At 44.5% G+C, this 16,727-nt stretch overlaps 1 protein-coding gene across 2 annotated transcripts in view; it reads right to left on the bottom strand.

Moving 5' to 3' along the window:
* LOC137383798 (peptidyl-prolyl cis-trans isomerase FKBP5-like) overlaps positions 1-16,727 on the bottom strand; it is a 287,442-nt gene that overhangs the window by 12,681 nt on the left and 258,034 nt on the right. Inside the window, exons 5-8 of one of the 2 annotated variants that reach the window (XM_068057011.1) lie at positions 15,648-15,804; positions 12,461-12,551; positions 11,175-11,258; positions 5,594-5,779 (exon numbers count right to left, since the gene is read on the bottom strand). In XM_068057011.1, coding sequence (XP_067913112.1) covers positions 5,594-5,779; positions 11,175-11,258; positions 12,461-12,551; positions 15,648-15,804 — 518 coding nt within the window. The remainder of the gene's footprint in view (positions 1-5,593; positions 5,780-11,174; positions 11,259-12,460; positions 12,552-15,647; positions 15,805-16,727) is intronic. The other variant, XM_068057012.1, reaches the window with a different exon arrangement.

Here is a 16,727-nt window from a genome sequence, read left to right as displayed (position 1 = left end):
CCCACATGGGCAAAATGCCCGCAGAGGCGGGAAGTGGCCCTTATTTGGCCACTTAATTGGTTCAGTTGGGCTCCCAGCAGGTGGCCGATCTGCCAGCTTCCCCACTGCTGGAAAAATGGAATGGCAGCGGGAAGATGGTGGGCACGCCCGCCCCTCCCCCCCACCCCAACACCTTCCCACACCATTTTGCCAGCCTTCCTGCCTCCCAGTCCGTCATCAAAGGGCTGATAAATTTCTGGCCCATAATCAACTGAAAGGGAAGAACCAGGAGAAGCAGCCTATATGTTCTCAAAAGTGTTTCAGTCATCTGCTGTGAACCTTGTTAAAATAGATACAGCCACAGATTACCACTCTTAAATTCTAATCAGAACCAGAAGCACAGCACAGTTTAGTCACCAGTTCTCCTATTTAATCACAAGGTTGAAGCAGAGTGGGATACCCAGCTTGCCCATGGAACAGTTTCTCATTCATTCCTGCACAGATATGCATCTCTCAGTATTAAATTCCATCTATTTATGCATATAGTTGGCAAGTGTTCTGAACCTCCTCGTTTGTCACATGAGATGAACATTTTTCTAGCACACTTAGAAATAATTGAAACCACATCAATCTCTACAGAGCCCCACCAGTCGCAGGGTAGTTTATATCTAACCACTATTATTCTTTACGATTTGTCCAACTTAGGACTTTATCCTTCAATCCCATGAACTTTTATTTCAGTCACATGTCCCATGTGAGGAACCTTATCAAATGCTCTCTAAGGATTGATATTATCATCAAATAATTCTATCACAGACAGTTCCATAACATTTAAAAAAAAATATTTTTAAGTCTACATTTTCTCTCAATAGCTGAACTTTTCAAAAGTTTCTCAGCTGCTTATGCCTTCTAGCTAAGACTACTGCTGGTCTGTCTGCAAAAATGGTGCTTTCTCTTTCTACTGCACTTGTTTCTCTTTTCCTCCTGCTTGTCTTTCACTCTCCTTTTTTTCTAATTTCCTTCTTTGTCTTTCATTTCTCACTCCCTTATTCTCCCCTGCTCAACTGCAAATAGCTTGGGGGAGGCAGTGGCATAGTGGTAATGTCACTGGATTAGTAATCCAGATGCCTAGGCGAAGGGTCTGGGTACATGGAATCGAATCCCACCATGGCAGATGGTGAATTAATTTGAATTCAATTAATAAATCTGGAATTAAAAAGCTAGTCTAATGGCAAACATGAAACCATTATTGATTGTTGTAAAAACCCATCTGGTTCACTAATGCTTTTCAGGGAAGGAAATCTGCTGTCCTTACCTGGTCTGGCCTACATGTGACTCCAGACCCATAGAAATGTGGTTGACTCTGAAATGGTCTATCAAGCCACTCAGTTGCATTAAAATAGTGCCACAGGATCATTTACATCCACCTAAGAGGGCAGACAGGGCCTTGGTTTAACATCTCACCTGAAGGATGGCACCTCTGACAGTGCAGCATTTCCCCAGTACAGCACTGGAGTGTCAGCCTGGATTACATGCTCAAGTCTCTGGATTGGGGCTTGAACCCACAACTTTCTGACTTGGAGAGGACAGTGCTACCACTGAGCCAAAGCTGACAAACAGTAAGTCAGTCAGGGAGCACTAGGTGTGAGTGAGAGGATCAATAAGTCAGGTCGGAATGCACTCAGGGTAGAAGACAGAAAAGGATACAAACTGGGACAGATTTGGGGCACTCAGGGGATGGCTCACTGTAAGTACTTGGTGTGGGCAGGCAAACAGGTTGGCAAGAAACCCCATGGACTGAATTGGAAATGACCAACTGGGCCAAGAGCCTCTCAGGGCAGGTTATTTTGTTCATCTGCGCCAGAGAGAATTTTTTTTTTTAATTCATTGATGGGATGTAGGCGTCGCTGGCTAGGCCAGCATTTATTGCTCATCCCTAATTGCCCTTGAACTGCGTGGCCATTTCAGAGGGCATTTTTTAAGAGTCAACCACATTGCTGTGGATCTGGAGTCACATGTAGGCCAGATCAGGTAAGGACAGCAGATTTCCTTCCCTGAAGGACATTAGCGAACCAGATGGGTTTTTACAACAATCGACAATGGCTTCATGGTCACACTAGACTAGCTTTTTAAATCCAGATTTATTAATTGAATTCAAATTTCACCATCTGCCGTGGTGGGATTCGAACCCACGTCTCCAGAGCATTAGCCTGGGCCTCTGGGCTACCAATCCAGTGACATTACCACTACACCACTGCCTCCCCATGTGGGCAGGCTTGGAGGTGGTGAGGGCAGTCACTCTCTGAATCACATGCGCTGAGTGCATGAGAAGGTGTACCAGATGTCACTTGAGAGAGTGGGCATGGTATAGAATCATAGAATGGTTACAGTACAGAAGGAGGCCATTCAGCCCACCAAATCCATGTCAGCTCTCTGCAAGAGCAATTGAGCTAGTCCTATTCCACTGCCCTTTCCCCTTAACCCCGCAAATACTTTATCTTAAGGTAATTATCTAATTCCCTTTTGAAAGCTACGATTGAATCTGCCTCCACCACACTCTCAGGCAGTGCATTCCAGATCCTGACCACTTGCTGCGTAAAAAGGTTTTTCCTCATGTTGCCTTTGGTTCTTTTGCCCAGCACCTTAAATTGGTGCCTTCTGGTTCTCAACTTTTCTGTCAATGGGAACAGTTTCTCCCTATCTACTCTGCCCAGACCCCTCATGATTTTGAACACCTCTATCAAATCTCCTCCCAACCTTCTGTTCTCTAAGGAGTACAGTCCCAGCTCCTCCAATCTATCCATGTATCCTCATCCTTGGAACCATTCTTGTAAATCATTTCTGCATCCTCTCCAAAGCCTACACATTCTTCCTAGAGTGCGGTGTCCAGAATAGGATACAGTACTCCAATTGAGACCGAACCAGGGTTTTATAAAGGTTCATCATCAGCTTGCTTTTGTACTCTATTCCTCAATTTATAAAGCCCAGGATCCTATTTGCTATTTAAACCACTTTCTCAACATGCCCTGCCACCTTCAACGTATTATACACACTTACACCCAGGTTCCTCTGCTCCTGCACTCTGCTTTAGAATTGTATCCTTTATTTTATATTGCCGCTCCTCGTTCTTCCTAACAAAATGTAGCACTTCACATTTCTCTGAATTAAATTTAATCTGCCTATTCTACCAGCCTGTCTATGTCCTCTTGAAGTATATCAGTATCTTCCTCACAGTTCACAATACTTCAAAGTTTTGTGTTATCTTCAAATTTTGAAACTGTGCTCTGTAGACCCAAGTCTAGGCCATTAATAAGAATCAAGAAAAGCAGTGGTCCTAGTTACTGACCCTTAGGGAACACCACTATACACCTTTCTCCAGTCCAAAAAAACAACCGTTTACCAATACTCTCTGTTTCCTGTCACTCATCAAACTTCGTATCCATGCCACCACTGTTCCTTTTATTCCAAGGGCCTCAACTTTGATGACAAGCCTGTTATGTGGCACTTTATTAAACACCTTTTGGAAGTCCATATACACCACATCAACCTCTTTACCATCTCTGTTACCTCATCAAAAACCTCAAGTTAGTTAAACACGATCTGCCTTTAATAAATCCATACCTGCTTTCTTAAACTAATCCACTCTTGCCCAAGTAGTGACTATTAATTTTGTCCCGGATTATTGTCTCTAAAAGCTTTCCCACCACCGCAGTAAAACTGCCTGGCCTATAGTTGTTGGGTTTATCCTTGCACCCCTTTTTGAACAAGGATGTAACATTTGCAATTCTCCATTCCTCTGGCACCACCCCAATACTAAAGCAGATTGGAAGATTATGACCAGTACTTCTGCAATTTCCACTCTTACTTCCCTCAGCAGCTCTGGTGACTTAGCAACTTTAAGTACAACCAGGGTTTCTAATATAATATAAAAACAAGAAATGTTGGAACCACTCAGCAGGTCTGGCAGCATCTGTGGAAAGAGAAGCAGAGTTAACGTTTTGGGTCAGTGACCCTTCTTCGGTTCTGAAGAAGGGTCACTGACCCGAAACGTTAACTCTGCTTCTCTTTCCACAGATGCTGTCAGATCTGCTGAGTGGTTCCAGCATTTCTTGTTTTTATTTCAGATTTCCAGCATCCGCAGTATTTTGCTTTTATTTCAGGGTTTCTAATATCTCATTTTCAATTTTTAGCTCATTCAGTATCTCAGTTCCCTCTTCCTTCACTATGACTTTGGCTGTATCTTCTTCCTTGGTAAAGACAGATGCAAAGTACTCATTTAATATCCCAGCCATGCCCTCTGCCTTCATGTATAGATTCTCTTTTAGGTCCCTAATCAGCTCCACCCCTCCTCTTACTACCCTTTTATGGTTTATATGCTTTTGGATTCTCTTTTATGCCAGTCTCTTCTCATACTCTTTCTTTACCTCTCTTATTTCCTTTTTCGCTGCCACTCTGAACATTCTATATTCAGCCTGGTTCTCACTTGTATTATTAACCCAACCTCTGTCATATGTACCTTTTTCTGCTTCATCTTACTCTCTATCTCTTGCATCATTCAGGGAGCTCTGGCTTTGATTGCCCTACCTTTGAATGTAACTCAACTGTACCCAAACCATCTCCTTTTTAAAGGCAGCCCATTGATCCTTTACAGTTTTGCCTGCCAATCATTCACTCCAATTTACCTGGGACAGATCTGTTCTCAACTCACTGAAATTGGCTTTCCTCCAATTAATTTTTTTTACTCTGGATTGCTCCTAGTCTTTTTCCATAGCTAATTTAAACCTTACAATACTATGATCACTGTTCTCTAAATGCTCCACTATCGACACTTGATCACTTGGCCCAACTCATTCCCCAGAACCAGAGCCAGCAATGCCTCCTCCCTTGTTGGGTCAGAAACATACTGATCAAGAAAATTCTCCTGAATACATTTCAGAGACTCTTCTCCCTCTCGGCTCTGTACACTATTGCTTTCCCAGTTTATATTGGGATAATTAAAGTCGCTTCTCAACCCAGCCTCTTCCAGAGTCCTTTACAGTCCAGTCAACAAAACTTATCCAAAAAATAAACACCCATTTTCAATATAACTTATCCCACCAATCCATAATATGCCACAATCCTTTTGCTCTTCAGAAATGCCTTCAATTGTTCCTTTTTAATCAATATTGTCAGGTTCACCATCCTTTCCTGGGGACATATTCCATGATTTGGTTACTATCTTGTGAATAATTATTTAACCCATGTCCCTGGTATTTGAACTCGACCTGTGCCATTGATTATCAGAAGATGCACTCCCTGGGACCGTGTAATATATACAGGCAATGGGTGAGATTTACTGCAAGTTAGAGTGGTCTTCTGAAGATGACCCCAAATGGGCAGCTTCAAAACATTTAGCCCTGGGTCTATACACACATTCTCCAACTGAGACCTTTGAAAATGATTCCAACTGCAGTAAATAGAATGGGAGGAGGCTCATGTGGAGCATGAACATCGCCATAGACTGGTTGGGTCAAATGGCCTTTTCCTGTGCTGTACAGGAACTCGCCTCACTGAGCCAGTATTTGAGTCACCCACTCCACGACAGAGGGTCCACCTTGCACTGCATACTCCTCACCCTGTCACAACTCTCCACGGCCTTCAGGTACTCATTCAGCTTCAGGTAGCACATGGCCACGTTGAGATGCGCTGCCAGTATGAGGGCCTTGGCTCTCCGACTGTCCTCCTGTGTCAGGCAATATTCCTGCTCCAGCCATGCCACGATCTTCCTGTACTGGATCTGAGCCTGCTTATATTTGCCGGCCTAGGATTGAGACAAATTCCAGGGAATGGAACACATTTAGAACTACGCACACCAATATGGAGACTTGCTGCATAGCATTATCAGGGCTGATATCCTGGACTAGTTTTGATTGCTTATAGGAGTCTGAGAGGAATTTTCCAGATTTTTTACTCCCAACTTGGCCGGGTTTTTAATCTGTTTTTTTCATCTCTCTCACATCGTTTCAGGTAGGATGAGGGAAATGCATATATTGTGATTCACAAGGATTCGCTGATGTGTGGGACAGGCTGGGCAGACCAGAGAGTCTTTTCCTGTCTGCCATTGTTCATATGTTAATTCACACATGTGTGATCCATTCCATTGGCTAGCTGAAAGAAGACAGAGGGTGGTGGTTGATGGCAAATGTTCATCCTGGAGTTTAGTTACTAGTGGTGTACCGCAAGGATCTGTTTTGGGGCCACTGCTGTTTGTCATTTTTATAAATGACCTGGAAGAGGGTGTAGAAGGGTGGGTTAGTAAATTTGCGGATGACACGTAGATCGGTGGAGTTGTGGATAGTGCCGAAGGATGTTGTAGGGTACAGAGGGACATAGATAGGCTGCAGAGCTGGGCTGAGAGTTTAATGCGGAAAAGTGTGAGGTGATTCACTTTGGAAGGAGTAACAGGAATGCAGAGTACTGGGCGAATGGGAAGATTCTTGGTAGTGTATATGAACAGAGAGATCTTGGTGTCCAGGTACATAAATCCCTGAAAGTTGCTACCCAGGTTAATAGGGCTGTTAAGAAGGCATATGGTGTGTTAGCTTTTATTAGTAGGGGGATCGAGTTTCGGAGCCATGAGGTCATGCTGCAGCTGTACAAAACTCTGGTGAGACCGCACCTGGAGTATTGCGTGCAGTTCTGGTCACTGCATTATAGGAAGGATGTGGAAGCTTTGGAAAGGGTGCAGAGGAGATTTACTAGGATGTTGCCTGGTATGGAGGGAAGGTCTTACGAGGAAAGGCTGAGGGACTTGAGGTTGTTTTCGTTGGAGAGAAGGAGGAGGAGACGTGACTTAATAGAGACATATAAGATAATCAGAGGGTTAGATAGGGTGGATAGTGAGAGTCTTTTTCCTCGGATGGTGATGGCAAACACGAGGGGACATAGCTTTAAGTTGAGGGGTGATAGATATAGGACAGATGCCAGAGGTAGTTTCTTTACTCAGAGAGTAGTAGGGGCGTGGAACGCCCTGCCTGCAACAGTAGTAGACTCTCCAACTTTAAGGGCATTTAAGTGGTCATTGGATAGACATATGGATGAAAATGGAATAGTGTAGGTCAGATGGTTTCACAGGTCGGCGCAACATCAAGGGCCGAAGGGCCTGTACTGCGCTGTAATGTTCTAATTCTAATTCTAATTTTACTGTGGGCTGCTTCAAAAACATAGGCCAGAATTTTACAGGCCCCCAGGTGGCGGGGGGACCGGTAAAATAGCGGGGAGCAGTTGTGGGACGATGCAGTCTGCAGCCGGGACATTTTCTCAACCTTATTAAAGGCCCAATTAAGGGCTATTTTACAGGGCTGCTGAAATTTTTCTGACAGCGGGCTGCCCCTACTGTGCCTGGAGGCCACCAGCTTAATGGAAGCAGCCTCCGTGCCTAAGGGTCCATCGGAGCTGGAGGCTTGATGGCCTAAAGAGGGGTCTGCGGGCAGGAAAGGCAGCCCCCATGGCCCCAATGATCCCATTGGAGGGATTTCCCCTCCAACCCTCGGTAACAAGTCTTTCTTTTTTTTTAAACGTTCCTGGAGGCACCCAAGGTCTGAATCCAGACTCAGCAGCGCCCATCTCTCCTGATGGTGCTACTGAGGCTTCAGAGCTGCCAGCCCCGAATTGGGCCCAGCAGCATCAGGAGCCTGCCCATTATTCTTAATTGGATGGCAGGCCCATAGGCAGACAATTTGGAGGCTGCCTGTGATTAAATTGCTAAGCAGGTCCTGTGAATAGCAAGTGTGAGCTCGGGACTTGTTTTTCACCCCAACGTCGGGGTCCCAACGCCCACAGTAAGATTCAGGCCATACAATCAACAAGATTCTAAGGGAGAAGGTTTAAAACTATTTAGACAAGATCACCCTCCGGTATCTTATTTCATTTTATTTTATTCCTAAAGAGGAAACTGGGTGGCCACTTGAGAGAAATAGACTTGCAGGGCTACAGAGATCGAGCCAGGGAGTGGGACTGACAGCCTAGCTCCGTGGAGAGCCAGCATGGACGCAATGGACCCAATGGCCTCCTTCTGTGCCGTAAATGACTGTATGATTCAATGACTCTCTATGACTCTGTACTCTCCCTTGTTAAAGAGTCTCCTCATGCTCAGCACGATTCCCCAACTGATGAGGCAGCAAGCAGTGATTCTTTGGTTCAATCCATACATGCCAACAACCAGTTTTTCAACCCATGTGTCAGCTTGCCTGTTCGACAAGGAAAATCATTTATTTTTCCACTGTCATTTGTCAGTTTCAAGCAACCGATCAATTATGAGGTGTGCCTGGAGCCTATCGGAATTAAACAGGCCGGTCAGTTTAACATCAGTGGTAGGTAAGGTTTTAGAAACAATAATCAGGGGAAAAAAAATCAACAGGCACTAGGAGAGGTTTGAGTTAATTAAGGATAGCCAGCATGGATTTGTAAATTGTGTTTGATGAATTTTTTGATGAAGCAACAGAGAAAGTTGATGAAGGGAATGCAATGGACGTTGTCTATATTGACTTCAAGAAAGCATTTGATAAAGTACCACATGAAAGGCTGCTTAACAAAATTGAGGCTCACGGAATAGGAGGATCAGTGTCAGCTGGATAAACAAAAATTGGCATAAGGACATAAAACAGCAAGTGATGGTAAATGGCTGTATTTCAGACAGGAGCATGGTAGATAGTGGTGTTCCCCAAGGGTCAGTACTGGGATCACTGCTTTTCCGATATATAAATATATGTTATTGGAATACAGAATAAAATCTCAAAATTTGCCAATGATAACAAACTTGGAGGTGTGGCAAACCGTGAGGATGATACCAATCAACTGCAACAGGACATACATAAGCTAGCAGAATGGGCAGAGAAGTGGTAGATGGAATTTATTACAGAGAAGTTGGAGGTGATACATTTTGGCAGAATGGATAGACAGAGGCAATATAGACTAAATGGCACAGTTCTAAAGAGTGTGCTGGGACAGAGGGACATGTGGGTTTATGTGCATAGATCTTTGAACATGGTAGGGCATTCTGAGAGAATAATTTTGTTTTTTATTCATTCATAGGATGTGGGTGTTGCTGGCTAGGCTGGCATTTATTGCCCATCCCTAACTGCCCTTGAGAAGGTGGTGGTGAGCTACCTTCTTGAACTGCTGTAGTCCTTGGGGTAAGGTACACCAACAGCGTTGTTAGGAAGGGAATTCCAGGATTTTGACCCAGCGACAGTGAAGGAACAGCGATATAGTTCCAAGTCAGGATGGTGTGGGGCTTGGAGAGAAACTTGTAGGTGGTGGTGTTCCCATGCACCTACTGCCCTTGTCCTTCTAGGTGGGAGAGGTTGCGGGTTTGGAAGGTGCTGTCAAAGGAGCCTTAGTCAGTTGCTGCAGTGCATCTTGTAGATGGTACACACTGCTTCCACCGTGGTGGTGAAGGGAGTGAATGTTGAATATGGTGGATTGGGTGCCAACCAAGTGTGCTGCTTTGTCCTGGATGGTGTCAAACTTCTTGAGTGCTGTTGGAGCTGCACCCATCTAACGCAAGTGGAGAGTATTCCATCATACTCCTGACTTGTGCCTTGTAGATGGTGGACAGACAGTGAGGAGTCAGGATGTGAGTTACTCGCAGCAGAATTGCCAGCCTCTGACCTGCTCTCGTAACCCCTAGGATGTTGATAGTGCGGGATTCAGCGATGGGAATGTGTTTTAACGTCAAGGGGAGATGGTTAGATTCTCTCTTGTTTGAGATGGTCTTTGCCTGGTACTTGTGTGGCGGAAATGTTACTTGTCACTTATCAGCCCACTTAGTAAAGCCTATGGGATCTTGGACTTCATAAATAGAGGTATTGAGTACAAAAGCAGGGAAGTTTTGCTGAACCTTTATAAAGATCTGGTTAGGCCACAATTAGAGTAGTGCATTCAATCTGGTCACCACACTTTAGGAAGGATATGAGGGTCTGTGCAAGGATGCAGACGAGATTTACCAGAATGGTTCCAGGGATGAGGGATTTTAGCTACAAGGTTAGGTTGGAGAAGCTGGGGTTGTTCTCCTTGCAACAAAGGAGATTGAGGGGAGATTTGATAGAGGTGCACATGATTATGACAGGTTTGGATAAGGTAGACGAAGAAAAGCTGTTCCCATTCGCTGATGGTACAAGGATTAGGGGTCACAGATTTAAGGTTTTAGGCAAGAGGTGCAGGATGGATGTGAGGAAGAACTTTTTGATGCAGTGAATGATAATGACCAAGCACTCACTGCCTGTGAGGGTAGTGGAAGCAGAGACGATCATTGATTTCAAAAGGAAATTGGATGAGCACTTGAGGGAAATAAACTTGCAGGTCTATGGGGATAAAGCAGGGGAATGGGTCTGACTGGATTGCTCTACAGAGAGCCAACATCGACTTTATGGACTGAATGGCCTCCTTCTGTGCCGTAATGACTCTATGACTCTGACTCTTTGAGGTTGGAGGGCTGAGCTGAACCCAATTAAATGTTACTTTCTCCCATTGTATATTACAGTGAAACTTAAAGCAGAAACATTTAAAATAATTTGGTGGTTTCAGAGAGTTCCAGTTTTGGGAAGATTTATTTAGAGTTTGTCCCAAAATAAGTTGTATTTATCAAATAAGCTGCTAAAACACAGCTTCTAAAAATGTTTTATTTTCCTTCAATGGAACCTTCTGGGTCATGCTTGACTGTTGTCTGATGCTTCAGTACTTCTTGTAGAATGTCATTTGATTTTTCTTTTTTGGACTTAACCCACTCCATGGACCCTGGGATATGAGGAGTTTGAGACTGATTCCTGGGATCTGCCCATGCCTCTCTGCAATTGGTCACTAGAGGCTGAGTGAGAGTAGGCAGAGGTGACTGGCTATCCCTATTTTGGAGTGGTCTAAATATCACTTGGCTTTATCTCAATAGCAACACACTGGATCCCTCGAGCCATCTTGAACTCAATAATGGACAAGAACCCCAATTATTTGCATCATGTGATGGTCCAATTGGCTGCAACACTGTGCATCACCATTCTGTTGGAGTAATGACCCAATGACACTAGCACCTTAGAGTTTATAGTGAGGGTGATAGCAATTAATCAACTCAATCACTTAAACTGAACTGTTACACAGTAAAATCAGCTCATGCATAGCGGGAGCACAATTTCTGTTGGAGGTAGAGCTTTCCACACAAGTACCTTAAAATAGAACGTTCCTTTCTCCTTAACGATAGCTGCTCGCTCTAGCTTCTCTTGAATATTCATTTCCCAGGATTCTTTAGCCTATTTGGTAAAACAGAACAACATATTGTCGACACAGTTCAAACTGTCCATCACAAGTCACACTGCACCTGCACCATTTTGCACAGGTTTCTCCAGAATAAACCCTATACTGAGCAGGTGTGCCTCACTTACCTTGCAGATGCTGGCAGACTGGAAGAAAGATGGTAATAGCTATAAAACCAAAGGCTGGGGTCAGAGCAGAAAGTTCTTTGTGGGCGCAAGACCTGTCATGCTGAGAAATGTCCCTATGTCGTGGGAGCAGAAAAAAATGTGCCGCTGAATAATCCCAGTGTGTGTATATCTGAAGTGTGCAATGGTGCAGGATTGTAATGTTATGGGGCTGATTAAAGACTTTGAATATCCAAGGTTTGCATTCATTGTTGCAGTTGTACTGAATGTCATGTGCACACACTATAATCAAGGCTAATGGAATGTTGGCCTTTATCTCAAGGGTATTGGAACACAAAGGGGAGGAAGTTATGCTTCAGTTGTACAGAGTCTCTGATCAGACCCCATATGGAACACTGTGCTCAGTTTTTCGCACTGCCACTCAGGAAAGATATACTGCCCTTGGAAGGGATACAGCACCATCAGAATTCTACCGAGGCTTAATGGGTTAAATTTTGAAAAAAGGATGCATAAACCTGTCTAGTATTCTGTTGAATTTAGAAAGTTGGGTGATCTAATGGAGGTATTTAAAATGTTAAAGGGATACGATAAGGTAGATATAGAGAAACTATTTCCTCTGGTGGGCGAAATCAAGAACAAGGAGGCATGGTCTTAAAATTAAGGGTAGGTCACTTGGCATGAGATCAGGAAGCACTTTTTCACACAAAGGGTAGTGGAAATCTAGAACTCTCTCTCCCCAGAAGGCTGTGAGGATGCTCGGAGAACAAATACAATTTTCAATTGTGATTGATAGCTTTTGGTTCTGTAAGAGATGTGGAGCAAGCAGGTAAATGGAGTTGAGGTACAGATCAGCCATGATCTAAATGAATTGTGGAACAGACTCAAGGGGCTGAATGAGCAACTCCTCTTCCTACGTTCATATTAATGAACACAAATGAACTCTTTACAGTCAACCATAGTATGCATTCTGACAACTGACATCTTGTTCATTCAACAGTATTATCAGGCTAAAGATAAATTACTCACATTTCTTCTTACTACAAGGGGCTGCATAACCAACCTTCTCCCCTCACCTTATCAAAGTTCTTCAGCAATACTTCATAATCTAGCTCTGCATTTGGCGGAACGTTGAATCCAGGTTTTCCGAGACCTCCAAAGCCATATCTAGAACAAATGATTTTAGTTTATTTTTTTAAGTTTATTAAGAATTAAACAAACATATCACAACATGAACTCCTCCCCATCCCTTGTCCAGTGATGCCATGAATCTCGCACTAGCATTGAGCATTTCCCAAATCCTTTCCTTCATTATTTTGATGGGTATTGTTCAGATTGCTTTCTCACTGCAGTACATGGTATGAACAAATAGCTGGGTGGGTGTGGGGGCTCGAAAGGACTAGTGTACACAGCACGTACACAGCCTCTCCTCTCTGCAATGTGTGGTTCCAAAAATAACAAATAATTCATTGCAGCTGGTGGAATTTGGGCAGAACAGAACAGCCTTGAAAGAGTTCAAAATGTTCCGTGTTCAGTTATCTGACAAGGAAAGATGAAAGAAGTAAAAAAAACAAAAATAAATGGGGCATACGAACTTCCAGCCGTTAAACCTGTTGGTATTGAACTGTGAGATCTAGGGTGGGTGAGGGGATGCATTGGAACTGAAATTTCTCCTGGGAGCCAGTCACAAAGTTCTTCACAGAGAGGGGAGGGGAAAGGAAGGGAAGGGAGAGAACAATAATCAGACACAAGCAATCTGAAAAATGTAGTTTATTCACCTTTGGGACCCATATTCATGGATTGAAGTTAGACTTGATATACCCTAATGAACCAATCTGACAACCTTTCCATGTCTCCATCCTAAGACAGGGATTAGTGCTTGGGGTGAATGGGCTATCCCTGCTTAAACTAAGGAAGGACATCTCAGGAAGCCTTCATGTAGAATGTTAGAATGCACTAAAAAGTTGGCCAAGTTAGTCAGAGCGATCATAGTCCTCATTCTTTGAGTACTCCTCCAATACTTCTCTTCAGTTCAGTGAGAATGCCCTTTCCTGGTTCCACGGTTACTAATCCAGTTGTAGCCTCAACAATGTAACCTCTGGAGTCCCCCAAGGATCCATCCATGGTCCCCTCCTATTTCTTATTTCCAAGCTGTCTCTGGCCGACATCATTCGAAGACATGACGTCAGGTTCCACGTGTACGCTGAGGACACTCAGCTCTACTCCACTACCACCTGTCTCGACAAGTCCCCTGCTTCTGTATTGTTAGACTGCTTGTCTGACTTTTACCCTTGGATCAGCCACAATTTCTTCCAATTAATTATTGGGAATACCATTGTCTTCATCTCCCATCACAAACTCCATTCTCAAACTATCGATTCCATCCCTCTACCTGGCCACTGTCTTAAGCTGAACCAGACTGTTCACAACATAGCATCCTATTTGGCCCTGAGCTGAGCCTTTGACCCTACAGCCGGAATTCTATGGAGCCGGCAGAAGTCCTGCTGCCAGGGCGGAAAGCGGGGCAATGGGGGGGTGGGGTAACCCCACTTCGGCAGACGGCAGGACTGGGGCCCGCATTTTGCCGACACCAGCCAATTAACTAGCCCGAAGGATAGTAGCTCACCCCAGTCAGCAACTCAGCAACCTCAGCAACGACGTTGCTAGCAGTGGCCATTGCTGGGGCTGCACCTGGTGAATGAGGTCACATTCATTACCATGTGCTGTCAAAGTCAGGTAAGTGTGGTCTGGGGGCGCAGGACACAGTCAGGCGGGCCCCAGCAAGGTGGGGTGCAGTTGCTGAGGACAAGTGGCACTGTTGTTACAGGGGTGGCCATTTCCACTGGTGGGGGGGCCCTTCCATGGGCCAAAGAGGACCCAAAACAGAGGGCCCCCCCCCCCAGAGCCTGTTGGGAGGCCACCAGGGTTTATTGGCAGTCTCCCTGAGTGGCCCTCTCAATGTGGCCAAAATTCCCGTGGAGGTGAGAAGAGGCCCTTAATTGGCCACTTTGGTTCAATTGGGCTCTGGGCAGGTCGGCCGTCCTCCAACTTTCCAGCAGCTGGCAAAATGGCATGGTGGTGGGAAGATGTAGGGCATGCCACCCAACACCTTCCCGTGCCATTTTGCCAGGCTTCCCACCTCCCAGCCCTCCAAAGGGATGGTAAGATTCAGTCCTATATCTCCTCCATCACCAAGATCAAGACCTCCTACATCCACTTCCATAGCATTTCAAACCTCCACCCCTGCCTCAGCCCATCTGATATTGAAACCCTCATCCATGCCTTTGTTATCTCCAGATGTAACTATTCCAATGCTCTCCCGGCTATCCTCCCATATTATATCCTCCCTAAACTTGAGCTCATCCAAAATTTTTGCTGCCCGTCTCCTAACTTGCAACAAGTTCCATTCACCCATTACTCTGTGTTCACTGACCTACGTTGGCTCCCAGGCCACCAATTGCCTCTATTTTAAAATTCTCATCCCAATGTTCAAGCTCTCCATGGCTCTCCCCTCCCTGTCTCTGTAACCTTCGCCAACCTATAACCCGACAAGAACTCTGCGTTCCTTACACATTCCCGACTTCCTTTGCCCTACCATCGATGGCCATGACTTTCTGAAATTCCCTCCCTAAACATCTTTGCCTCCCTACCTCCGTCCTCCTTTAAGATACTCCTTAAAACCTACCTATGATCAAGCTTTTAGACCTAATACCTCTGTACATGGTACGATGCCAATATTTATCTTATTGAATTCTTGTGAAGTGTCTTGGGACATTTTACTTTATTAAGGGTATTATATAAATGCAAATTGTTGTTGACTGCTTGTTTCATTTCTTCCCTCTGGGTCAGAAGAATCGCTTCGGGCCTTGAGCTCAGGAATTAGATTGTCTATGCAGTACAGTACTGAGGGAATGCTGCATTGTTAGTAAGTGCCATCCTTTGGTGGACTAAGGAAAGTATAGAGTTCTGGTTATCCTTGCCAAGATTTCTCCTTCAATCAATTCACCTCATGTTTGTGGGCCCTCACTGGTGAAGAATAGCTGCTGCACATAATAATCACAATGCCTCAGCGGAATGTAATTGTGCATGTTCTGAGATGTTTTAGGAGGTTATAAGCTGCTATATAAATACCAGTCTGTAACACTTCTTGTTTGGCCATGGGGGCACAATGTAGGGACATCTCAAGTTGGTGGAATGTGGAGAGATTGAAATACTCTCAGTTAAGTTGTCCTGCCATCGCCAACATATTCGCCTCACACTTACTCAGGCATCAGATGAAGAATGCAATGCTCTCCTCTCTGCATTTTCTCCAAGGCTTTGTCGACACCTATGGGAATGTCTTGGTCTTCTCCTTCCCCAACCACAAACTTCACCTCACGTTGGTCAAACAGTACAGCACCACTCCTACCTTCGATGTAAACTGTGGGCAGGAAAAGAAAAGATTACAAAGACAAGTTTGCACATGTCCCTTCCATTGAATCCTTTACAAGAAATCTTTTCATTCCAACCTATATGGATTGTCTAATAATATTTTGAAAATCCATCGGACTTTTAAAGGATTTAATCAGGGTTTCAGCTTTGGATAAAGGTTGAAAGTGACTGGAAAAGTTGAGTAGAAATTTTTGAAAGGGTATCTGGTCCCCTTTAGTGTCCCTACCCTCTACTGCATTTGAGGCTGAGAGACCTGGTGGGGAGCTGTTCCTGATCTCCACAAACTCTGAAGCTAGGCCCCAGGCTTCGAGCTGGTCTCAGCTCTCCATGCACTTCAAGGCCAGCTCCCAGGAAATCCAACAATACAACAGAGAAAACTCAAGCTTGGATAATCACACCACTCCTGTGGGAGAGCTAGCCTTTACTCTGAGTCTGCCTATAATGGTGAGCTACCAATTTCAGGTAGGCCACGTGCAGAATCATGGAGACAAACCTGAACTATTACTTTGCATTATGCCACTGCGCTGCCCAGAGTCTGTAAAGGCAGCAAGTTACATGCAATATAGAACCCGTCACATAACAGAATCTCTCTGAGCTCTTCAACAGGGGGAAACTGAGTAGGAAGTGAAGAGATTCCACTGAGGAAACTAAAGGCAAGAACAAAGAGGTTGTTTTTGCAAGGATTTAACCAAAATCCAAAACATCTTATTACTAACTCCCTCTTGTTGGACAACAAATTTATTTTCTCATTTTCCACACCAGCCATCCCATTGGTCTCCCTGAGTGACATGAACTATTTTGCCTGAATTAATGCCTATTAGTTCCCAATTACTGGCAGCACTATACTGGGGTTCATGCCCTCTGAATGGAAATGATTTATTAACTGAGATTTTGGTGAAAGGTGGGCTTTCT

Source organism: Heterodontus francisci, chromosome 25, assembly GCF_036365525.1.
Source record: "Heterodontus francisci isolate sHetFra1 chromosome 25, sHetFra1.hap1, whole genome shotgun sequence".
In the NCBI taxonomy this organism is placed as follows: Eukaryota; Metazoa; Chordata; class Chondrichthyes; order Heterodontiformes; family Heterodontidae; genus Heterodontus; species Heterodontus francisci.
This window is presented reverse-complemented; position numbering and strand designations above follow the sequence as displayed.